Genomic DNA, 25,746 nt, shown 5'->3' with positions numbered 1-25,746 from the left:
CCCGTTGTTTGCCTATCCAAAGTGAGATATTTGCTGACCTGTTTATTGTGACAACTAAGCATCAAACAATGTTTTGACATTTTATTGACATGATAATAACTGGTCAGTTTGCACAACCTTCCTACTGGCAACTCTTGCCACTGCAATGAGGAGAGCGAGGATGAAGCCCACAGCCCAGACACCTGCTACAGGGAGCACCACAGTGGTCACGACATCTGTGGGGAAGGATACACAAAAACACTCAAGTTTGTGTTATTTTAAAACCAATAATTAAAAAAAAAAAAAAAAGGACACCGCGATAATGCAACGGTGGCTTACTAAACAGCGGTTTATCTGGCGTTTCAATTCTGATGGGCCCGTAAGACAAGAGCCCTTGGGCGGAGTCTACTCGCACTGCTTCTCGCTTAGTGATGGATTTGCAGTTCTGCAAGCAAAAAAAACCCCCAACTCATTTAAAATAATAAAAAAACACATGATCATATTGCAAATCATTCTTCCCCAAACGTAACCTCCCAGCCCATCACATACAGAGAAAATATATCGTGGACATTGAGAAGTAGCTAGGATGACAGTAATGAGCTCACGGGTGTGCAGGATGTACTGTCATCGGGGTCACAGAGCTGCACGGTACAGTGAAGATAGAATAAGTGCGGCTCCACTGTGAAGCGGAACATGGCGAAGCTGTAGTGAATGGTCGAACTCTGCCCATTAAGGCCAGACTCTTGCTCGTTTAGGCTATGGAAGCCAACCGTGTCGTCCGTCGCACACCTTGACACACAGACACCGGGGAAGAGGAGTCATAAACACACATGCGTTCATGGGGGGGAAAAAAATAAAAACTAAAAAAAAAAAATCAAGAATGAAAATTTCAGTGTAGAAATGTGTCAACCCATTCAAAAGCAGGCTGTGAACCAATCCCTCCGAGGCATTGGGATGCTGACTCTGTGTGGCCCAGCAGTCGTTTATGCGGAGGAGGAAGAAGTCTGCTGGCTCCGTCACGGCAATCTCAACATACACCTGAACGCATGACAGAGGATATTGAAACCAAACTGCAGAGTGATACGGGCAGAATTGAAAGTGAAGCTGGAGACTACCTGGTCCCCCAGCTCGATAGTGGGGGCGCTGCTGAAAGGTGTGGTGTAGCTATGATCCGTGTACAACATCATCCGGATGATGGCGTCTAGCTCATCGACCCGCACCATCGCCTCGCTGTTTGTGAGAGCCAAGCGGAACTTTGTCATTTAATTGCTTGTTTGCTTGAGAAATGAACCGATGCAAAACACTTTCTCACACAGTACTTCCACTGAATCTCAAAGACCGACACCTATAGAACATTTTATAATGTAATATGCATCCGCTGTGTCACATTGGTGATTAAACTGTCGTCGTAACAACTAAATCAGCAACATCCGCCTCAGTTGACAAAGTGCGGAAGAGTGACTGAAATGATTCAGATCACCTCAACTATAAATAGTGCCAGTGTTACTATAGTTGCCAGGTGGGTTATATCCATCCATCCATCCATCCATCCATCCATCCATCCATCCATATAAATGCCTAGTTAGAAAAAAGGGCTGAATTCTGTAGTTTGACAATGCACACATCTCTATGAGACAGAATGGGAAAACATAATGAAAGCCACTTTACCTGGAAATGGGCTGAATTGCAAAAGGAAGGCTGACCGTTCTGATGAATGGGTAAATGCATGTGAAATCCAACTTGATGACTGGATCTCTGATGATGTTTCCAAAGACCTGAGGCTCTGATTGAAGACTCATGGTGTATGTGACATGTGTAAAGTTTTTCTGAAAACAATCAAATTCACATCAGTCATTGTATTTCATAGCAGCCAGCGTTACACTTTGCAGCATTGACGCACCTCTAGCGACTGGCCTCCGCAGCCGATGTATTCATTTTTTGCTATCTTGATCATGTAGTATGGAATCTTGTTGACAACTTCCCTGTAAGCTTTGCATGATTTATTGGGAAGGTGCAAAGACGTAACTGGCGTGTTGTAATACATGAAGAACTCTTCTCGTGCTCTGACTCCCATGTAGGTTTTAGTGCACAAGACTTTGATGTGTGCATCTGTTTAAAAGGAAAAGTTTTTTTCCCCTCAGGATTAATTGAACAAGTTAGTTATGTACTAAAAGAAAATATTCAATCCTAGGTTATACTACTAATGTTACGGAAAAGCAAATTATCAAAATGTAAATCCCTATCTGGATAGAAAACAGTGCTCCTATGCAGTTTTACCAATTGTGATGGGACAAAGTCTGCTAGTTAATCTCCAGTGACTGCCATCATTAGTTCAAGTGATATACTGTAACAATAAGAAAACAATTTGCGCCCCCCCCCCCACACACACAAAAAATGTAAACATTCATGAGTTTCGATTAGACTTGAACAATTCATGAGCTGGAAACTTGTAAATTAAAATATGCATATGTCTATTGTCTCAATGATGATCTAACACACAAAAAGGCGTGGGGGATGGACAAGATTACCTTTGTCACAGTGATCATCATAAAACCCTTCCACGCACTTGCAGGTACTCTTGTCTTTAGATAGGACACACTTTTCTGGGTTGGTAGCGCAAATATCCACGTCGCAAATTCCTGTTTGCACAAAGCACATTGGCGCATACTAACATGCTCGTCATCTGACATTTCACTTAACATTTGTTTAGAAATACCTGTTACTTGGTGGTGGGTGAATCCAAGGACCAGCAAGAGGAGAACAGCCAGCTAGCGTGAACATGAAATATTTCTATATTAAATGTCAAGAACTGCCTTATGTTCTTACTCATAATGGTTAGCAGCCCAGGTGAGGTAGCCTGGCAAGCTAGCGAGCTACTTCCCGCAACAAAATAACACAAGAGGCAAACTCACACCCACCTGACAGTTGTTCAAAGACATTGTTGTGCTATTTTTTCTTTTTCGTAAAAGGGCAACTTTTAAGTCCAATTTGAAAGCTTTCATTCACGGTCAATCGGGGCCGTTAGATTTTGATGTCACCTCTTCCTTACCGGACGTCCTGCAATTAAAATCACCTGTGGTCTGTCATGGCGGATAACGTGATCAATTTAGACTCACTTTGACTTTTATATCCTTTCAATGGTTTGTGTAATTATTCAAGTTAAGGTTATCAAGTTAATTTTGCTTCAGTTTATCTCACATTAAAGGTATTTCATCGTTTTGATTTATTTATAAAAAGAAAATATATCAAGGACTCTTTCACGTCCCCTTGGGTGATTGGGATAGTGACCACTAGATGTCGCCATCACGCTCCCTGATATGACTGACGTCGCCACACGACAAAATGTTGGTTTATAATGGTTTTAAACGAAATAAGAATAATGATTTTAAGCTCAAAATAGCCTTTTTATAAGGGTGGGTTTTTTATCCTAATCACTATAAGTGCAGAACCACGGCCCGTATTCTAATCACAGTCACCCTGGAGGCATGAGATAGCGATCTTTTTTTACTCCTTTCTCAAAACCAATTATTTTAAAATTTTCGAGCCAATTGAACCAGTTATACATTTGCAAAGTTTTAAAGCACATGTAAGCACATCACTCACATGCTATATGTGCTTAAAACTAATGTGTGCCAAAAACTGTCTTAACTAACATTATACTGTAATACAGCAGGGTCTATAATAGGAATAATAGTAATAACAATACGTCATAATAATAGGATGACTCTCTAGAAGTAAACAGATATGTGCCATATGTCAGATTTACAGTACTATCTCGACGTGTCAAAATTAGACAGGTCGCCACTTGCCCAGAGGCTATAAGGACCATTTTCCCAGACACCACAATTTTCTGTCTTCCATCTGTTTGTGACAGAAGCAGAAGAGTTTGTGGTTATTAGAGCGCTAGTGAATGATGAGGAAGCTTTGATGGTCATCAATAGCAGATCAAGCCTGAAACACTCACACATTCTCTACTGCTGTCATGTGCCTTGAATATGAAAATATTTGGATTTCTGTCCATTTTTGTGAGCTGTAATACATAAATTTGACAAATAATACCCCAAGGCGTGCTGTTTATTTTGTTGTTAAAACTTTTCTGTCCACCATGCAGGACAATTTACATTATTACAAGCAACAAGGAACTAACACGCTGTATTATCTGAACTGTTAGTGTGCATAAAGGAAAGGCTTTCAGAAAAGTAGATAGTAGTGGATGTTTCTCTGACTGATATAAGTGAAAATATTTTGGATATTTTTAAATGACTAAAACACAAGAAAGACTGGATGAAAAAAAGTCAAATACAAAGTAAGTAGTTGATTATAATTTATTGACCCATAAAAATTCAAATTATTGACCTGCACATGAGTACAAAATATCGTATTTTCCAGACAATAAATCGCTCCGGAGTATAAGCCGTACCAGCCATAAAATGCATAATAAAGAAGAAAAAGACGTATATAAACCGCACTGGAGTATGAGTCACAATTTTGGGGGAAATCTATTTGATAAAATCCAACACCAAGAACATATTAGCATGTGAAATATGTGTTAATAATGTCACACATAAGTCACTCCCGAGTCACACCACCTGCCAAACTCTGAAAAAAAACTGCGATTACTAGTCCGGAAAATGCGGTAGTGTGTCCTTCTTTTGCATTACTAATGATACACAAAAGAAAATAACGGCCATTCTCTGTTCAAAATATTGTGGATCCTTTCCTTTTTTTGCAGTCAGTGTTCGTTGACAGTGGTGCAGTGCCACCCTGGTGTTGTGAAATAGCCGGCTTGTAGGCGGTCTCTGTCATCGGCCTGATTCACAACACCAGCTGGGGCACACACACCTGAGGGACACGTCTTCTGTTGCACTTGCTGCTGGATGATGCTTGCATCAGTCGAAAGTAGCAAGCTGTCCCAAAAAGAGGATCGTGCCAATCAAGTGATTGAAATAAACTTTAAAATAAAGAAATAAAGGCCTGGTTTATGTGAGTAAATACAACAATATGAATTGAATTGTGGTTATTGGCTTAGTCGATCTGCAGCACAGAGTGAACTTCACGTGTGTACAGTATGTGGAGCAGCACTGACAGAATGAGCCTCCATCTGTGTTCTCTCAGGCCAGACTGAAGGACACGGAGTGTGGGCCACACAGAATAGTAGAACGGATGGCGGAGTGGGGTGTCGCTACCCAAAATGAAGGCTGTCAGCAAATTATTGCACATAACTCTGACTGTCTGACTATTTTTCACACATTATCAATGTTGCAAGATCATGGAATTTAAGAAAAGCAATAAGGGATGATCTGAAGACTCACCATATGTAGAAACTTCTAGGGGACTGGCTTCACTTCAAACAAAATATGGCTGTGGACTACAAGAGCTCAAGAACAACTGTCAGTCTATTGTTATCTAAAGAAGTTTGGTCTTAAAACATCAGCGGCAAAAATCGATGAGCATCATGCCTCTAAAAATGTTTATACAAAATGAAAATTTCTCATTTCTCCGATATTACATTTTTCCTCACAGACCTCCGTCTTTACAAGTTAAAGAATAATTCCATAATAATAAATAATCCATAAGGCCTCCAATAATGAGACATGTTTGAGCCTTTAAGACATGTAGGAAAAAAAAAAGGGACTATGGGAAAAATGGAGACTAACCAGCAGTTTTACAGAAGGATGTCAGAATCTCTTTTCTAGAGACCCTGACTGCATTCGAAAATGAATGCCATCAAATAAAGCAGTTTTAAATAAAACAGGCAAAATAAAAATGTGAATGCAACAGAACTGAAAAATATTTTTTTTTAATTCCAAATAACTGGCAGTACAAATATGAAACAGCACAATGGGAAAAGAATAAAAAGAAATAAACTAAGAACAGAAACACAAGATACAAATGCAAACACAATGACTGTTTGCCTTATCAAAATGAAATGATGAAAATGAGAACGTGCTGATGGGTTGGTGTCACCAAAACGGCCCCTTTGTTGTTAATGATTCTGTGTGTAGTGACAGCTCAGTTCATGAGTAATTCCATTTGCACCAGTCTGGCATTGGTGTCCCCGGCCATGTTGTAGGGAATCATCCCAGCGAAGGTGATCAAGGCTCTAGCTTGACTGCGCAGCTGCTGTGATCACAAGAAACCAAGTGGAGATTACCATACAAGAGAAGCTCCAGATATGATGTGTCTGACCCACATTGCCATTTAGCATCAGTTGATAAGCAGGAACAAGAGTAACAAAACATCGGCTAGGTACTTGTAAAATGTCTGAATGGTTCAACTATGCCTCACCTGCCATGAAACTAACAACAATTATGATGTCAGGTTCCATATTATTGGCAAAACCCCTAATAAAGAAAATCAATACACTAATCTTTTATGCAAAAAATTTGTCAACTTCCTAAACAGCTCACATACCGTGTCTCTGTCATCCAAAGTTCTTTGAGCTCGTCCCGGTGTGCCTGCGGGCGCCCCCCTCAGACGCTTGTACTGTCTGCACAGGATGTTCATGGATGCTAACAGCACCTCTGACAGGTTGTGACGCACCTGTAGAAGATGTAGACACCTTATAGAACATTTCTGAAACACAATGTTTCTATTTGGATTCAAGAACTCATCACCTCGTCACTAAAGTTCCTGAAGGCCGCAACTCTCTCCTCCACACTTTCCTGGCTGAGGGGCAGAAGCTTCAGGCGCTCCATCACCTGACAGGCAGGGACAACATAAAGGCCATTAACCTCGCATGACACTTCAACTTAATGTGCCGATTATTTTTCTTCTCCTCGCAAATAAGTCACCAAAAACATTGAGAGGTTCTGAAGCGCTCACATCATATGCTCGATCGATATGCCCTGCATGGTACTCATCGAAGAAAGTCATCAGATCCAGAAGTAGGTAGAAAGTGCTTTGGATAAACTTGTCACCTGCGATGCTTTGAGAGCGGTACCTGCAAGTGGAGATGAAAAATCAATTGCTTTCTCGGAGGATTTCAAATAGTTTATCGTGTTTGTTTCTTTTTCTGACCTACTGGCGATGGCTAGTGCAGTGTTTTTGAGCCTCTCCTTATTAGACTGAGGAGCGCTGATTTGAGCAATGACAGGGCTCAACAACCTGTTCATCAGCTCCAACACCTTGTCTGGATTCTTCACAGGGCCAATGTGTGATGACATAGAACACAGGCAAGAGGAAACGGTAGGAAGGTTTAAATGAGCTCTGCTCTGGAAGAAAGTGAGGCCATGATGAAAGAGCAACTCACCTTGGCCAGCTCATACAGTTTGACTGCTTCTTCAAACAAACCCTTGTTCTCAGCTTCCGAAGCCACTTTACTAATGATAGCTCCGGTGTCTCCGGCAAACTTATCAATGACTCCGGGCTGGAGAAAGATGGAGGCAAAATCAGATGTAGGCGCGTGTAGATGCATTTGTCATACGCATAAACTTGATTGGTACTCAGTTGAAAATTCCTAAGGTTAATGAGACTAAAGCGATGACTCAAGTAAAAGAAAAATTCTGATTAGAGAAAATTTTCTTACCCTTCTGCTTCCGTCTTTTTCCAATTTTCCAAGTAACATGTCAAACTGGAAAAAAACAAAGACAAAGCATTATCACAAAAATTGCTCTGAATAAAAATGTGGGTAAATTTTTAATCTACGTATGGCAGTAATTGGGAAAGATTTGCAGAGGCTTCCAATGGCTATCAATTCAATCGGTCAGCAATTAGAACCTCGTCCATCTCAACACAATTCTAAAAAAACTTTTACTAATTCAATGATGCCATCATTTCAAGTTCATCCATTTATTTTAGCTTTCAGCCATTGAGCATTATCCAAGAGAGGGACTGCAGATGAAAACTAGTCGTTTAGGCTTGCTAAGGTACATTGAAAGCAAATTACTTCACTCACCTCTCGACTCTCAATAACAAGTTCACCGACACTTCGCATGAACATGTTCTCTCCTAGGCTGTCCTTCTCATTGCTGCAGACATGCATTGTATGCATTAGAAAATGTAGAACTTGGTTGGAGAAAAAAACATAACTGAGGAACATTACCGTAAGAAGAAAAAGTACTGCAGGGCTTCCCGTGGGTCCGTTGACTCAAATTTGCGAGTGTAAAGCATGAGCAGGCGGATAAAGTTGAGGCGGCGCACAGTGGGCGGGTCACCGGGCGCTTGACTCACTGCACACAGATACCGATTTAAAAAACAAAGTTGTTTGTCCCTCATCCAGTTATATCTTCTTATACTTACGCAGCTGAGCGCTTTGGCCAGAGGACTTGAGCAACAGCCGTAGCTCATGCAGCACCAAGGCCACGTGAACGGCATGACTCCGGAGTCTCTCAACGCGAAACAAGAATGCCACCGCGGCCTCAAACTGAGCAGTCAGGAATAGGACCTGGAAATATAGAAAAGGCTGCTGGCTTGCAGAGAAATGGGATTCTCCTGTTGAATGAGAGAAAAGACATTTTCGAAATAAACAAGGTGCACCGTTAATTAAATATGCATAAAAAACTTGTTGCCGCTTAATTTTACGGCTGCAATTTAAGATGTGATGATATTCATTATTTATTATTCTCTTTCCATGTATTTTTCTAATAAACACAAGCAATAAATGAATTTATTACAATTAGCACTATGAGACTTATTGTACATAAATGTGCTCTTGTAGGTTCGGCACTGAACATATCTAGTCGCGATATAAATAAACAAAAAAAAAAAAGAAAAAAGAAATAATACATTTAAAAAAATAAAGGCTTCTGGCTGACTGATACAATTTTCTTTTTCATAACATACATGAAACAGCCTTGGCAATTTGAGATTTGCGTTCTATGACATTATGACATCTATTTGTATTTAGTTAATTTTTTCAGCCCAAGCATAAATTCATTTGTAATCTGAAAGTACTTAATAGCCTGGAACATGAAAATAATCGCACACAATGTTGTAGAGCAAGAAGACATGCTTCAAACAGTTAGAAAATTGTCTTCACAAAATCTAAGAGCATCTCAATACTGCGTGGGCACTTGATTGATATAGTGGGAGGGCGGAAATACGGTACCAGAGATGGTGTTAATGTTTTCTAATTTTCATACATTGGAATAAATTAAATGGTGCTTCTGCATCACTTGTAATAAGCACGAAGAAACGGTGAGAAACAGTAAATGAGGGTGAAAATGACTTGCTTACGTCAAACTCTGCATGTGCACCAATTAGGTGCACAGCAAAACTCCGACATCGGTAAGCATTCGAACGCAATTAAATGTACCAAGGCTTTAAATTGACTCAAACAGAAATGGATGTCTAATTTGTTCCACACATACAGCATGAGCTATTCTTTAGAGATCTAATAGTTCACATTCTGACAGTCCGACTATGCCAACTAACATGTAAGTACAAGACTTTTGAAAAAATTCTCTAATGCAGAGGTACTTAGTCATCAAGTTTACTTTTTAATTATAACGCCTAATCCTCTTGCTGCCTCCAAGTTTGAGGAGTAGAATATGGTGGACTATGTCAGCCATTTTATAGCCTTATCTCAGACTGGCAGCGCTTTAGTTCAAAAAGCACTACGAGAGAGTGAGAAGGAGAGAGAGTGAGCGCGAGAGAGAGAGACAGAGAGAGGAAAGATAAAAAGGGTGAATGTTTGAGAAAGAGCAAATGTACAAGTGGAGGGCATAAAAAAAAGGAGGGAAAGAAAATCTGCAGGAGGATGGAGGAGAAACAACGGAGCAAGTGTGAGAGGACTGAATGAAACAGAGGGATAACAGAAAAAGAGGACAGAGCAGGATGTGGTGGCGAGAGAGGCCAGGCTAGGCGGGCGAGTGCTGGCGGAAACAGAGCGAAAGAGAAAGCTCGGCGCTTCGTGTCCCGCTGTGAAGCAAGATGGGGGACAACGGGGAACATGGTGCCAGGCAACGAACGGAGGGAGCTGATGCACCGAGGGGAAACAGGATGGGGCTTGAGGCTGCACTTCATGCTGAGCAGAGGAGTGGAAGAAAATGAGAGAGAGAGACAGACAGAAAGACAGAGAGAGAGAGACAGAGAGACAGAGAGAGAAAGAAAGAGGGAGAGAAAGATTGAGGTGTTACTGAGCGTAACCTAGGTCTTATCAGAATGCAGCAGGATCCTTGAGCAAAGACAGCCAGGGGAGAAAATGGTGGGCCACGGGGCCTGCTGTCATTTTTGTGTCTTACGGATACATGGTCAGTTTCCTTTTAGTTTAGGAATGTTGGATGAGAAAAGTTACCAACACATGACGTGGTCTGTCACCCGCGAGCTTGCTAACGTTGCATCAAGAGAAGTTAGGAGAGTTGAAAACCTCTGCTATTTGTATTTGAATGCTGGAGATATTTTCAATCTCTAATGTGCTAAAAAATGATGATTTGTGTCAAACGAGCATCCAAATTTCCATAGTTACTACTATAAAATCCAAAAGACTGCGAGAGTCACTACATACCATAGTCCTCCAGCAGTTGTTTTTGTAACTGTGGCAAGGTCAGCCGGTCCTGAGTTGAGCTACCGCCATCATCATCGAAGCAGACCTGATTGAGCTGCAGAGAGAAAGAATCACGCAAGAGTAACTCAGATGACAGTAGATGGCAACTCGAGAAGCAGATCAATACTTATATTAATTACATTTGGACCGAGCAAACACTCCAACAAAGAACTGAAACAGACATAATTTACCTTAAGCCATAGATAGTCTTCAGTCTTGTCCGCCACCTCTCCATGGTTATCGCTGACGTCACATTTCCCGATGAGGCAGTAAACAGCTCGCTTGTAGGGATCTGGGGTGTTCCTCACTACTCTGCGGTAGTGCAGACGAAGCTTGTTCTCTGAAGTTGGGGAAAGGCTAAACGGCAAAGACGCAACAGATGGAACACTAAGAAGAGCATTCTATTGCAAAATATGACCCCAAAGAAGTCTGTGTGTCTGCAAGTGTAAACATTGAAAAAGAAAAAAAAAATCTCACCGTCTGTCTGGGCTGTTTGCGTACTCCTGAAACCATGTCTTGAAGTCTCCTAGATGGTGCTTCACTTCATTGATGACATGCATGGCCGCATTCATGTCTCCACAACGTAGACAGTAGTAGATGACAGCCCACACTGGGTGGCCCTCTATATCACAATCCTGTGGTATGAGCAAACGTGAGCATGAATGCATTGCAAAAAACGGAAACAAAGGGTGGCTCCTCCCCTTTAACAAAGCTTCACTAATTATCAAAATGAACAGACTCGAATTCAAATTGAGGGGTCACGGTGGCTCTGTTGTAAAAATAATTGTGGGACTATATATGGCATATTGGAAGCATGTGTTACCTGCATTCCAGGCAAGGGACCGGGTAACTTGATGTTGAGGAAACTGCGTACAAGTTCGTATGTTCCCGGCACCCCTCCCAGTTGGGCTTGATGAAGATTTCCGAACACAGTTACCATGGTAAAATTTTTATAACTGCAAGATAGGAGACACAAGTACTTTTTTAGTCAGCTGCATATCAGCATTGATTTAACCACATTGCAAACATTAAAGTAGATTTTTTTTTCCACTGAAGAGATTTCAAACTGTACGTTCACCTATTCTCGAGGAAGCCGCGCGCCTGCTGCACAAACGCCATTTGCATCTCAACCGAAGTGCGACTCTTCAGTGTATCTTTGGCAGGTACCAGCAAAACATCGGTCATCTGTTTCACCATCACCCACAGGTCTGACACATTCTACAGGGAAAATGGCAGCTAATGACAACCGCCTACATCCAGGATTACAAAAGCAAGAGTGATAGTTGCATTTACATGATTTTACCTTGTCATCCAAACTTTCCGCTACAGATGCACATAAATCTCCCAGATTCGGCTGAATGTGACCATTCACGATCTTCTCGTTGAACGCATAGATCTGCAGCAGGGAGTGACAGTTGCAAATAAGCAAATAAAACGGAGATTAGGCACCCATCAGCCGGCAAAACCAACATAACATTTTATTGCCACATTTGAAATCACGCCATAAATAATTAAATAAATAACACATACCGTTCCATCTTCAGCTCCCAGATTAAAAGCAAAACATTACGGCCATCGAGTGAAATGATTCACCACAAAAAACAGCAGGAAGACAATTACGATGCCGACGAGGTCTTCAAAAAAGATGACGAAAACGAGACAAATGATGCCGCATGCGATGTGGCGACACATAGTGTGAGGATGTGGATCCAACAGAACGAGAGAAGGTCAGAGTGGAAAAAAGGGTGGAGAGGCAATGGGAGAAGACAGAATTTACCCACAATCCTCCTCTGCTACCCCATCAATCAATATGTTTGATCTGTCTGCCTGACCTCATTTCACTTCAACAATCAGGCAAGAGTGCATTTAAAGTTAATCCACATGATGGTGAAAATCACAATGCTATAAAATCAGCAGATAAATATAAAATCAGCAGATGATGGAATGGATACAAGATATTCCTTTTGATACTGACAACCTGCCTAATTTTGAATAAACGGGGATTTTTTCACTTTGACCAAAAGTGAAATTTAACACAAGCAGGTCCTTTTGCTTGACTCACCTGCCGTCCATATGCCATCTCCACGCTGTCCAAAGCACTCCTTCCCGGTGCCGTTATATCACTCACAAAGCTGGGCTACAGCAAAAACAGTGACAACCAACTAAATATGTTGCACACGAGTACACAATCTTTAAAATGAATTGTTGAATGATAAAACAAAAATGTTAGTACAAGCTAAGAAATGTGGTACCAGACGTGACATATTGAGAACAAATTAAAACAAAGCTTTCTGACGCTGCCATATTAAACGGACGAGAAAGTCAGAAACCTCTGTTCAAACGTTAAAAATATACTAAAAATAGACATATCCTTTGGTCTTCATTATTTATAAGATGCGGGAGGCGGACATGGTATTCTATTTTGGGAAACGTTCCTTTTCCATGATAGACACAAGTTCAAATAAATGGTCTACAAAAGATAAGGAATGCAATTTGCAGTATTTTAGCAGAATTTTGCTCTGCGCGTAAAGGCGGTTTAAGCTTTGGGCGCAAATCTTGTACCTCCACGTCTTGACTGAAGTCCAGGGCGTCCTCTCCCGCCCCGAGGAGTGTGTGCAACACTCTCTCCTTGACCTGCTCCCACTGGACCAGCATGGACTCACGATGGTACACTTCAGCCAGCAGGAATGTCTGAAACATGTCGCGCTTCTTTACACAAATGGATGGAAACTGGAAATCTGTGCGTAGCTTACATGGCCTAGTCTCGCATGAAACGTTAATATTCCTGTACAAGAAATCAACTTGACTCCATCCCGCATGCACCCTGGGAAAAGATGGTAATAGCTAGCTCGAGACTCAAGTAGAGCTTGTGAAATCCATCAGGACTGGTCTATTTTAACCTTCCACAGAGACTCAACGTGAGATAATGGGAACATTAGATAATTAAATCCTTTCCATCTCCAGCCCAGGGAGATACCAATCTGGACTGGAGCCCTGATTTACCGAGTTAAATTGGTCACTATCTGGATCTCTCAGCTCTTCTTTTACACATTTGAGCACATTGGCATAAAATGAATGCTAATTTACTGCGATGGTCTCCATCAAGCTTATATCTCGTCAACCAGTATTCGGCTACTAGTGCCATTACTGCTGGAATACGTAAATAAAATGATCACGCCAAGGGAGCTTTGAATCTAGCTGAATGTTGAATAACGTCGATATCAAGTGCAGTTTTTTAAAACACCTTCTTGATGAGTATTTAAGTTGGCTAGTAGTGAAAGGAATTTCTGTCATACTAAATCCCGTGCGACACTTTCTTTAACAGTGGGGCTCAGCATATAGACATCTGCAGGGAGAAGTCATGCAAGCCTTCATTTGTGTCTTTAGCGCATTTTGGCGTTTCAACCCTTCACATAAGACTTTGCTGCTCTCACGGGGAACGAAGAGATAATGGGAACGACACCTAATTAAAGGCTGGGCCTATTAGATCAGCGCATCAGGGAGGCCCTTTCAAAACCATTCCCTGAAGATTCGCACCAGAAGGACGTTTAGATCACTGCCAACAGACATGAGAAAATGACTGCGTGTTTAAGTATTTTTGTGGTCAGAATGTAGCAGACGTTGTTAATCAAGCCAAATGGTGATAAAGCAGTACTTAATTGTGCTAAGGCTGTTTTGTTTTTCCTAAGATAATTTAGCCCTGCTAATTTCCTAGGTGCTTTATTTGAATTCCCACTTTGGTCTGTCACTTCTCCCAAGTTCTTTTTTTTGGACGCCAGCAGAAATAACAAACACTTCAGGGTAGGCACTGACCCTGCGGCGCGATTCCTCGATGGCGGACAGCAGGGCGTTGTCCCTCTCGTTCTTCAAGAAGCCCTGTGCGGAGACAAAAAGAGCAGCAGAAGATGGCGGGTTAGCCAAGTGAGTCGGAGAGAGGAAAAGAAAGAGGGATGATGACGTCTTAATTTGGCTGGACGGAATAATGAGTCAAAAAATGTAAATACTTCTACATGGAGAAATTTACCAGACATTTACTCTGCCGTCGACAAGTCGCTGCTTAGCGCATGTGTTGGGATTAGTCAAACGTACAGTTGCAATTTCATACAGATGAAACGGCAAGTGTTTGCACTTTGAGGTGTGCTTATTGTCTAAACGCCATTTTGCAATGAGACAGCAATCCGCACAGACGCCATTTTGACATTCCGTGCAAAACATCTCTCCCTCTCCTGCGCCTCTCCCTAGGAAACCTGTACTCGCATTTAACTTGATGTGTTTCAACACAAACTTAGCAATCAGAAGAGCGTTCGTTTGCAAATGGCCCTTACATAACAAATGCTGCATGCAGATGAGTATCAGGCAGCGCGAGGAAAATGCTGAAGGAAAGAAAGTCAGTGACCGCAGACGAGCATATGGAGCGGCCATTTTGAGAAAGCTACAAAATGGCAGATCGTGCTTTGTGCTCTTAACAGAACTGTGAGCCGCCGGCTGTGTTACAGTCCGGGGGAAAAAAAAGAACGTTCAAGACGAGCATTTTCTTCCTATTACAGAGCCTGAAAGCTAGCCAAATGAAAACACATTTTACTATGCACACAAAAAAATAACTTTAATGGAGGTGCATAATAAATTCATCAATAAAAATTCTGTCAACTGTGTGGAATTGATGGTTGGTTAATCTTGAAGCAACTAAGGCTGCATTGTTGTCAGAACATTCGCTTCAAATATGTTCAACGAAAAATTAAATAGGTTCACCGAATGTAATTTCACCCTCATGGCGTACCGAATGTCTTAAGCTCACAATTGCGCAACACGATGAGCCTGATGACTCATTTGAAAGTGATCTAACACCTATTCCGATTTAAAGGAATGATTCATGTAATGTATATATCAGACAGCAATGAACAATGCCATTCGAGGTAATCGAGTCACAGATCTTGCTCGGAAGCCGTAATCAAGTATATTTACTATTAGTCATTGCCTAATACAAAGTAAGAACTCGGGCGCACCACTTTCTAAATGGTACAAATTCATCACTTAGCGCAAACTGCTCGTCTTATAAAAGTTAACCAATAATAGCACACTAAATGAGCTCCAATGTTCCATTCTGTTGTGTTGTTTTTTTGTATGTTCCGTAAAGCGCTTTGTTACAGCGATAGTTCTTGTGAAAGTGCTATATAAAAAAATAATTTTAGAATGATCATGTAAATACAATAATTAATGGAACTAAAATGTCAAATGAACAAAACGTATCATTGTTGGTTGAACCAAACTGAAGAGACCAAGACAGACGTGCTTGGGAGGTTTTGATTGGATTAGCCTTAATTTTGTCCCTGATTTGCAGCCACTGAAATCAATACATCTGCAGCAAGGACATAAATTGCTCTTTTTCCTCAAATGCCCTGAGGAAAGCTATCGTTTTCGGAATTTATGTACTATAACGCAACGCCTTCAGGCCTGATGGAAGAGCCCATCGTGTTGCCGCTGTCGGGTAATAGCTTATCTATTTAATAATTAGGTCATTTTTGGTGCCATTTGCTCTTCTGTCTATAGGAGATTGTATCATGTTGGTTGCAAAGGATACGAGAGCTATTCTTGAAGGCAGCTAGAGAGGATGCTCGCTCACAGGGAAATGAGCACTCTTGGCCTCCTATTTCCTCTCTCATCATCTCTCTTGTGCACCCTGTAAAGGCCACCTGCTGGTTGATTTTCCTACCATTAGTCACATTTCTTCTTTGTCCTATATTTCCAAGTCGTTCACGCTCGTCACTGCATTCCTGCGACTCCCTTTTACCATCAGTGACGGGAGTGTCAAAAATTAAATGTAATCCTCATCATGCAGTGAGGGACCCGTCAGCACCTTCACTTTTAGATGACTAATTTTACAATGAAAATCTATAGTCAATTTACAAGCAGGTCTTACGGCTGTGTTCTTCCTATGTAATTATTGTTTAACAATTAGTTTTCCAAAAACTAAGCATCATCTGCTGATGTCTGGGTTGTTGTATATTTTTTTTCAGTTCACTAATATTGTGTTAGTAACAATACACTGCGGTTACCTACAATTGTTTTTTTTTTGGACAGCTGACCATGGCTAAAATGAGGCAGACCCTGCTATGTTTGTGAAAAATAATAGTAATAGCTTCTAGACAAATTTAATTTGCTTTAAAAAAAGAGCTTGGGAATTTATTGTCCTAATACATATATGATGCACTTCAGTGAGATAGTTTATATTTATATAAAAAAAATAAAATAAAAAAAAAACCCTCAAATTCTATCATCGCCTTTGTTCCGGGAGCTATTACCGGTAATTATTATTCCCGTAATTTTTTGAAGGGGAAATTATACATCTCTTACAGACACAGGCAGCGTGAGAAGAGCTGCTCATTTGGCCAGAATCTTAAACAGTCGTGACACGTTGGGAAACACAGTAGTGTCTTTTCTGCATTCCTACAGTAAATGAACTGCAATAAGAAGCAACGACGTTTTGACGGCAGCTCAATTCACACTGCCAAAGACTCCACCGAGAACATATTTTGGATGCCGAATACGCATTTGAAACGTCGCCTTTAGCGGTGGCCAAAGGCACCAAAAGTCTGATATCCAAATCCTCGATTTGTTTGTTTTTCTCAAATATATGAATGGATTGTTCCGGCTAAAAATAGTTCAAGAAAAGACAAAAAGAACCAATGCTATATAAGGATTATATTTCATGTGTGGAAAGCAGGAAATTGTTTTGAAAAAAATGATGGAAAAACAATGACAAGGCATTAATATCAGATAGAATTTGGTTGTACAGTCAGACATGTTCTGAGCTGTTGAGCGACTGCTGATGTTCAGCTCCAATAAAGCCAGTGTAAAGCTGAATATAGATCAAGTAAAACCATAAAAGAAGGAAGACATGAAGAAACATATGGCAATTGCCAAACGGTCAAGATGTTATTTAGGGTGGCAAAAGATCTATGCTTTCTGCTTGCCCCACCCTTATATTGTGCATCCTCGGAGACCTGCTAACCTAACCACAGTGAACATTCACATCCCATTGACAATAAAACCCAGAAGCTTTAGCGGCACAACCACAGGGACAATAAAAAAAAAAAAAAAAGAAGAAACACTAAAGTGTATGTAAGGACATTACGCGGGTCAAAATGAGGTTGGATTGTCTTTAAAGCAATGAAAAATCCAACAGATGTCAGTTTATGGCATTGTCTTTGTATATAGGAAAATTTGTAGATATCTGATGAATGACTCAACAGCTTTTTTTTAAATTGCAGACAAAATGCATCTTTTATCAAGCATATATAGTAAGTAACACGTCTCTGTTCTCACATTTGTTAATGGACACATTGGCTAGTTTGCTGCGCTGGCTCAAACAGGCCTTTTTTCATAGATAAGTCTGCACTCACAAATTTCCTACTTTGTCACAAAAATTATTACAGGGTTATACAATAAGAGGAAAGGGTAAAGTGTGAAAATAAGAGAGGCTGTGTGTGGGTGGCATCATGACACCGAGTGCATGAGGCAAGGGCACTTGCCATGACACAAAGAGCTGACCAGTGCTCTAGTGTGCGAGTGTGCGTGCGTGTGTTGTGTGTGTGCGTGTGTGTGTGCGCGTTTGCAAAAGGAACAACCCCATACTACACTTCCCAGCTGCATAATCACAAACTCTACTTCTACAAATACAATATGCAAGCACGTATGTTGATCTTATTGCAATTGAATATTTTCACGCAATGACACTTTAAGGACCATAATGTGATCAATAATGTAACATAAGCAAAGAGGAAGGATGACAGACAGATGAGAAGTGTGTGAGACAAAGCCGATACCTGTCTGATAGTGTGTGTGGATTCATGTATGTGGGTAATACTCACTCATGCTCAGTGGCTGCCTGGCAGAAAAGAGGACATATGTGAACGCTGGAGAAAAAAATGTTTCTTTTCTTTGTCTGTGCCAGGGTTTGTGGGCTTTAACAGCGCAGGAAAGACCTGCGTCGCCCTTTGGTTTCTCCATCCCTACGTGTCGTTCCGTGCCAGGGTGGCGACGGTGGCCGCCATTCTGGGGCGTGTTCCCCATGCCCTGTCCGGCCGGCATGGCGGTGCGCCTGCAGCCCTTTCCTGTCTGAAAGTAAGCCACTGACTATGAACACCGGAGAAGCGCGTGCAAGTGCCACATCGAGACTCACTGGTGGTGGTTTTATTGTCAGAGGGCCATACCAACTGCGAGGGCAGACACAGGGGGGACGCATGGGAAGGAACTATGGATTCATATAGGCTGTCTGTTCATACCATCAGCTGACTCCCCCCTCCCTCAGCCACATAGCTTTGCTCTCATTCAAACACTCCCTCACTTCATCTATGCGTTGCTGACTGCCCTCCGCCTCCTACCTTTCTCCATCCCACTCATTTTCTCCCTTTTCTTTTGATCCATCTGTACATCCTTTCTTCCCATGCCCTCTCCTTCCTCCCTTTTCTCAATGCAATTACAGTAATGGATTACCACCCCACCCCCACCCTCGGTTGATGGCTTCCGACATCCTGTCTCGAAACGAGGCTAATCGTGCTCTTAAGGGTCATGTTTAGTTAATGAAGGGCTTCTGGAGCACATGGGTGGGGAAAGCTGGGTGGGCACACATAAAGCAAACGCGTTACTCTACACACCACTTGTAGTCACACTCATTCACAGCGGCATATGTCATAGCTGTGCAAGCCAGCACAATCTCGAGCGGCAGGCTGCAGGTACCGCACATGCTCATTCATTCATAATCCCGGGAAAGGGGTATGAGCGAGTAACCCACCGTCGCTGACACACATACAGTAGCTATGTTCATGTAGCGCTGCAGATATTCTGTGCTCAGCCGACTGAAATTGCTGCCATCACTGCCTAAGGATGAGTGTGGGGGTGGAGATGGCGAGGGCAGAGGAAGGGAAAGGATGAAAAAGTAAAAAAGAAATCATGAGGAGGGAAAAAAAAAAAAGAGAGTATGTGCAGGAAAGGGAGGGTCGTCAAACAGGAGAACGCTGAGGGACAAAGGCAAAGTGGGGAAAAGTGAGATGAGGACACAGAGATGCAATGAATTGCGGTCAGACGCCATTTTTCCCCACCAGCAACGCTCTCAGCATTTCACGCCTTATGTTACAGTATTGTATTTATTGGGTGCTCCATATTTCCTCGTTTTTCTTTATTCCTCTCTCTTCTTTGCCTGCCACTAGTACATGATTTTATGCCATAGAGAAGAAAGCATCAAAAGCCACTAATCCATGTCTTCACCAGAATTTCGGATCGCTTTTCCAAATCTAGCAGGTGGGAACAATTTATGCATTTTGGTCAATGAGACTATGCGCATCACTATTTCATACACAAGTACGGCTGAATTATGGAATTATGAATTTCATGAGATAGTGTTTTAAATCAGGGCCAATGCTGGGTCTGGTAGGAAAATATTTCAACTGTGTGGTAATCACTGCACCAATGTTATTTATTATTATTATTATTATAGAAATTTGGGCACAATGTCCAAGTGTTGCCACAATTTCAGAAGCAATCAACTTTAGAGGTTCTGTTGTGGAACAATAAACAAAAACAAATATAGCTGTTTTCCATCAAACATATACTTCACAGACACATGCACACAAGTGGCCAACACTCCTAAACCCGCAATCTGGGACTCTAGAACTCCTCGACTCAGTAAAATCCTTTTTAATTTGTGCTCACTCAAACAGAAACATCATTTACACAGCAATTCCCTTGGTGTATTTATGAATGTTTCACAGGTACCGCAGAAGCACGTATTAGCTCAGTCAAGCGTGACGTACGAGGTAGAGCATGTACACATGCGTGTGCGGAGAGATGCAGTGTTAACATTTGATCAATTCCAGAACTCTAAACCATTCATACCAGCTGACATAACAAAGGGATGGTCAAGATTAATCTGTACTTTTTTACTATTCATACATTAACCTCAACAAAATGATGCGTAGTTGCCACTTCTTGAGGTGTATTCCACTTTCACCTGCAATAACGAGCAGAGGGGCATTTACTATTTATTGCCCACCGGGATGTCACTGGAATGCTGAGTTATGGTGGTTTGCCTCCACTCAAAGAGCAAATTATTCTAGTCAATTAGATTGTGCGTGCGTGTGTGGCTGCGTGCATGCATGTGTGCACGTGCGCACTCTTTTGTTGCCAAAGGCTAAGTGCACTACCGGTCAATCGGTGGAGCAAAAGTACCCAGGCTTACTTACATCCGGTGCACCAAGAGGAGACAATGACGGACTATTTAGTATTAACACAATAATACAGAATGGAAGGAAAGAATCAGTGTTTCCTTAATTGCAAAGAAAAAAAAAAACACTTAACAGCTTCGTGATTCTTTTTTCCCTTCTTCCCCACACAAACCATGCTTTCAGGAATCAACAGCTTCTCTGTCTTTTTTTCACAGATAGATCTGCAACGTAGAGATAATTTTAACATTCTTGGCTGGCCTTAAAGCTTTTATCGAACTTCTGTTTGAGTCTGACACAGGGGCCACCAACCTATGTTAAAATGAGAGCTACTTATTGACTACTGATGAGTGCAAAAGGTAACCAGTTTGATACAGGTACACACTTCTGAAATAACAAATGCTGTCAAATTACTTTTAATCATGTTATTAGAGATGGCTTTATGTGTCCCTAAACATATTTTTGACACTGCATTAAAGCATGCGCAATGTAGATTTTACCATGCGCTGTTATTTACAGGTATGACATTTGCGAAAGATTCCGCTTGTCTAACAGTTCATAAAATTATAAAAATTGTATTATATAAATTTTATTATATTATTAGATTGTCATTATCATCATTATTATTATGTAATCCCGATGTGCTCGAGAAAAAAAACAGGGCAGATTCGGAATCAGTGTAAAAAAAACTAGAAATGTTTTCTGCCATCGCTGGAAGAAAAAAAAGTAAAAATGTGTTGACCATCGATGATTCATTTCACTAATCACGGTAAGGCTCAGTCACTGTTCATTCATGCCCATAAGAAGTCAAAGTTGGAGCCCAATTGCTCTTTTATCACCTCATGAGCTACGCACACAAACGCAAACACAACAAACACATCTGCTGCACCATAAACTTGTTATAGTTACAGCATAGTTGCAGTCCAATGTGGATTGAATGATTTACAATTTTGGAATGGGGATTTTGGGGGCCAGTGCGAACTTTAATTTCAATACTGTGTATACAAGCAGCATCCGAGTTTAAGTGTCAGGACCAGTCAAACTATGAAAACAAGTGTGGTTAATAGGCCAGAAAATATGATAATTGATATGAACGCTGAGAGATGGTGAAACAGCCTGTTAGTTGAATCCTACCTGTATGTCAGTGTCTTTAACCGGCTCCAGGGGCTCAAAGGTAGTCGCCGCACTCAAACTCTCCAGTCGCTGAGAAATGTGGAAGATGTCCAAACCTCTGGAACCGAGGAGGATTGACCTGAAGTGTGAATAAGAATATTGTCCGTGAATCAATCTGTTGGTGGGACTCAACAAAAATTACTGTCACCAAGCCTGGTATCTTTGAGAAGGCGAAATAGACTGTGGGTATGTTGTCAGTCAGCCAAATTAAAATGTTTACTCATCATATTAGATTAAGAATAGAAATTATGCAGAAAAGCATCTGGGAAAACACATGAACACGTCAAATCAAGCAATGTCAAAAAGTCATTTTGCTGCTTAAGTTTATATGTGGGAAAATTCCTTACGCTTTTACATCAGCAGAATCCTGTGATGTTCGGGTGAGCGTGCGTGATCGAAGTCTCTCTCCTGCCTGTTGTATCTCCTGAAGGTTCCTCTCGACATGTGGCAGCTCTGACGCGGCCTCCGTCTCCGCAGCCAGCTGCTTGGCCTGCTGCAGCAACTCCCCGAAGCCCTCTGCATCCATTCCTCTATGGAGTAAAATGACATTAGAAAATACTGGAAAATAATTGGTGTGATGACAATGTCATATTTTGGGCTGTCCATCTATGTATTTTTATCACACTTATCATTTGGGGAACAAAGTTGGAGCTTAATCTAGCGCAAGAGGTGAGGTAAATCCTGTATTGATTGCCAGACAATCGCTATATTCTTGAATATGGTGAATTGTACATAGGTGTGAACGGTAGATCTTATATGTGCCATGCAGCTGACAGGCAACCAGTCCAGGTTACCAGGACACTCGCCCATTGTCAGCTGGGAGAGGCTTGCAGCTCAACCATGGCCCTAAGAATGAAAAGCTACAGACATCAGTCAAATTCAAAGAGTATGTGAATGAATTTGAAAGTGCTGACATTTGAAGCCATATGTTATCATGGTATAAGGCCTCTTCAACCCATTTAATTACATTGGGCTTTGATGAGAACGATTGTAGTCCTTGCAAACAATAGCAACATTACCGTATACTTAAGTTCTGCAACATACTAATAACTAACTAGTATACCTACAAGCATTGAACATACTTAAAGCTACGGTGGCAGGGTTATATTAATATTGTACAAGGATCGCAGAATCGCAAATTTGTCGTCAGATGTCAAGGGAAACTGTACATTAAACTTCGTGATAACAAAACCATTGCGAGTACCGCAGTGCTGCAATAAAACGTCAATCACGTGTGCCTCCTATTAAAGAAAAACTGCAGAAACCTCCCTCTTTGGCATCTGTCAACACAAGCAACTCTCGCGAGCATTGCTGTCAGTTTAGGGTTTGTCAAGAACGAGCTAGCACAATGCTAATTTACTGCATTCAAGACGTGCGTTTTTTTCCTTTGTGGCAAAATACTAATAGGTTGTGTGATTGAAACATTGAGACAAACAAAACTATAGGTTCGCTTTGATGGGTGGGCAACTTGAAGCGAGGTAGCCATTGCTATACTTGTAAAGGAAAATCGCTATTAGCTTGCGGGATAATGCTAACTCACATGGACAAGTAATAGCTCAAGTTGCACATACGTGTTTCTTTGTTTTTGCACGTAGTCACATGAAAACTAGGATCTCTTTACCTGGTGTTTGAGACGAACTACAGTCTGGATTCTTCGTAATGTGCTGTTGAACAAAAAACACCAGTATAGCCAAAATATTACCATGCAACCCCGAAACGAATGTTATTTGGCCCGGCACTTTAGTAAGCGAAGCTGATTGGACGATGTACAAACCCAAACCGGATATCGCACTTGCTCGCCTTTCTCAGTACACAGTAGTAAAGCGCGACACTCCACCAGCTGGTCTTCAAAAGTACTGCAGAGGACTTCCGAACACGGTTTGAAGAATAAAAGTCAACAGACTTAACACAAATGATTTTGTACTATTTAAGAATCACAAGAGTACGGTAGCGTTACTATAACTAACAACTATACCGTCATCTGAGAATTGTTTTTTCCTGTATAACATGATCATGTTATCAAAATTGTTGTTACTAGAGTGACATGATTTTGATAAGAAAGTGAAAGATGTTATTTTTTTCTGGCCGTTAAAAAGAAGTAATAAATATTACATCTAGGTTTTTTGAGAGAAAAATCAACATTTGTCCTCTTATGCAAATATACTGATCTGTAATTGTCTTTATACGCAGTGGAAAATGAAAGATCAGTCAAAGTGAGCCTCCTGGCGGCTGACTGTAGTGTGGTGTGGTTGTGAGAAGCACATCGCACATTGTGTTGCCTTGCCTATTAAAAGTGCTATATACATAAACCTGCTGTACCTTTGCTTAAAATCCAATTTATTTGGTCAAAGTAGAAAAAAGAACATCTATCAAAGCCATGTACAGTATGCACGGAGAAATATTCATCACTACATACGGTGCAGCCGAACAAAATAACACTTTAAACCAAAAGTCCAACATGAGTACTTTTGTAAGCTGACAAATGAAGATTAACTTCAATGAGTTCCTCAGGCCTCGTCTATTTGAACTGATTGTCAATGAGGGTGCCTTTCATTTTTGCTCTCTTGGCCTCCAGCTCGGCCAGCTCCTGCAGCCTCCTCTTGCTCATGCCCTTTCTCTCCAGCTGCTTCTCAATCACTTTGGCGTTCTGCGCGTACGAGTCGGCCACCTCCCTGGCCTCGATTTCCTCCTCCTCCTCGTCGATCGTAGACACCGTGACGGAGCTGAACTTGCCCATGTCTTTGGTTCGCTTCGTCATCATCACGCGGACCTTCTTGGGCGCTTCTGGCTGCTTTTGACTGTACACGCTGGTGTTTCCGATCCCCTGTCCAAATTTGACCACCGCTCCTTCCACAACAAAGGTGGCTTGAGTGTTCTTCTCTTGGTGCTGGTAGAAGAGGAGCAGGCCGCACTTGCCGCACTTTTTGCGGTATTGCCTCTCGATGCCCTCATCTCTCTTGATGTACGCGTTCTCGTCCTGCTCCACGTTGCAGAATTTGTGCGCGTGTTTGATGGCGTCGATCACCCGGGCTCGGTCTCGAGGCCTCATGGGGAGTTTCTCCAGCTGGCAGTCCAGGACCAGCACCATCTGGCCACACAGACAGTAGTAAACATGAAGGGGCTTCTCTCCGTCGTCGTACTCCTCTCGGTCACGCGTGTCCGAGCACACAACACTTCTAGACACGACCTTCGGCATGTTTACTATATTCAAGTATAATATTTTACGCCGATATCGCGTTTTTGCTTAAACGCCACCGCATTCAATCAAAAGTAAACGCTCATGGCTAACGTAATACTCCACTTCCGGTTTTAAAAAAATACTTCTGTTGTGCTCTACCGTACTGTTTCCTACGGGGAACGAAAGTCGCACAGTCCAAGAGTTCCGGTGTTAGACAAGGTCGAAATATAAATCATCCTGATTTCCGGTGTTAGACAAGGTCGAAATATAAATCATCCTGATTATTGTTGTTTCAATTGTTTGTTTCAGTTGCACATTTTCGACGTTTCAATAACACTTAATGATTTTTAAGTGGTGTACAAACCCACCCATTATCAGGCCTAAATAACTCATTCTCCCATCCACTTCCCATCAAAGTCAACAAATTCCATATTTATCAGATGACCGTCAGTTTCCCAATTTTTACTGACCGAAGGCACAAATTTTACCTTAGAAAAAATAATCCACAAAATATGTCATGAAAAGTGAATCAAACACTGGTGAGTTATGTTAAAGTATGTATTTAATAGTCCCCTGGGGGGGGAAAGAGTTGTATACGTGTTAATGGTTTGATTTTTAACTAAATTAATTCTAGAGAATTTAATCACCCATTTTCTATACTGTTTTTGTTAGTCAGGTCACATGTATGTTGTTGGAACCTGTATCACAGCTGA

The 25,746-nt window shown here is 41.4% G+C and overlaps 3 protein-coding genes across 5 annotated transcripts; all 3 read right to left on the bottom strand.

Annotated features, from left to right (window-relative positions):
• Nucleotides 1–68: 68 nt before the first annotated feature.
• On the bottom strand, nt 69–3,044 carry zpd (zona pellucida glycoprotein d). Its single transcript, XM_049722677.2, has 10 exons — nt 2,898–3,044; nt 2,696–2,747; nt 2,508–2,618; nt 1,880–2,088; nt 1,648–1,805; nt 1,095–1,209; nt 890–1,017; nt 585–768; nt 319–424; nt 69–215 (listed from the first exon to the last, which is right to left on the bottom strand). Exons 1-10 carry the CDS (start codon nt 2,979–2,981, stop codon nt 82–84), a joined length of 1,281 nt encoding a protein of 426 aa, XP_049578634.1. The 5' UTR covers nt 2,982–3,044; the 3' UTR covers nt 69–81.
• Nucleotides 3,045–5,763: 2,719 nt separating this feature from the next.
• Nucleotides 5,764–23,641, bottom strand: nup93 (nucleoporin 93). Of its 3 annotated transcripts, none has more exons than XM_049722180.1 (22): nt 23,477–23,641; nt 22,203–22,385; nt 21,817–21,934; nt 14,279–14,341; nt 13,028–13,156; nt 12,528–12,602; nt 11,769–11,861; nt 11,544–11,683; nt 11,289–11,421; nt 10,943–11,100; nt 10,657–10,822; nt 10,427–10,520; nt 8,221–8,412; nt 8,024–8,150; nt 7,877–7,949; nt 7,508–7,552; nt 7,232–7,348; nt 7,000–7,118; nt 6,805–6,922; nt 6,597–6,680; nt 6,394–6,522; nt 5,764–6,102 (listed from the first exon to the last, which is right to left on the bottom strand). In XM_049722180.1, exons 2-22 carry the CDS (start codon nt 22,379–22,381, stop codon nt 5,992–5,994), a joined length of 2,463 nt encoding a protein of 820 aa, XP_049578137.1. In that variant the 5' UTR covers nt 22,382–22,385; nt 23,477–23,641; the 3' UTR covers nt 5,764–5,991. The 3 variants fall into 3 exon arrangements, with proteins under 3 accessions (XP_049578137.1, XP_049578138.1, XP_049578139.1); XM_049722181.1 differs by having other exon boundaries at nt 5,764–6,099; XM_049722182.2 differs by lacking the exons at nt 21,817–21,934; nt 22,203–22,385; nt 23,477–23,641 and adding an exon at nt 18,334–18,603.
• Nucleotides 23,642–24,175: 534 nt separating this feature from the next.
• Nucleotides 24,176–25,197, bottom strand: steep1 (STING1 ER exit protein 1). Its single transcript, XM_049722187.2, has one exon. It carries the CDS (start codon nt 25,049–25,051, stop codon nt 24,374–24,376), a length of 678 nt encoding a protein of 225 aa, XP_049578144.1. The 5' UTR covers nt 25,052–25,197; the 3' UTR covers nt 24,176–24,373.
• Between the last annotated feature and the right edge of the window lie 549 nt (nt 25,198–25,746).

Source organism: Syngnathus scovelli, chromosome 6 (assembly GCF_024217435.2).
Source record: "Syngnathus scovelli strain Florida chromosome 6, RoL_Ssco_1.2, whole genome shotgun sequence".
Taxonomy (NCBI): Eukaryota; Metazoa; Chordata; class Actinopteri; order Syngnathiformes; family Syngnathidae; genus Syngnathus; species Syngnathus scovelli.
This window is presented reverse-complemented; position numbering and strand designations above follow the sequence as displayed.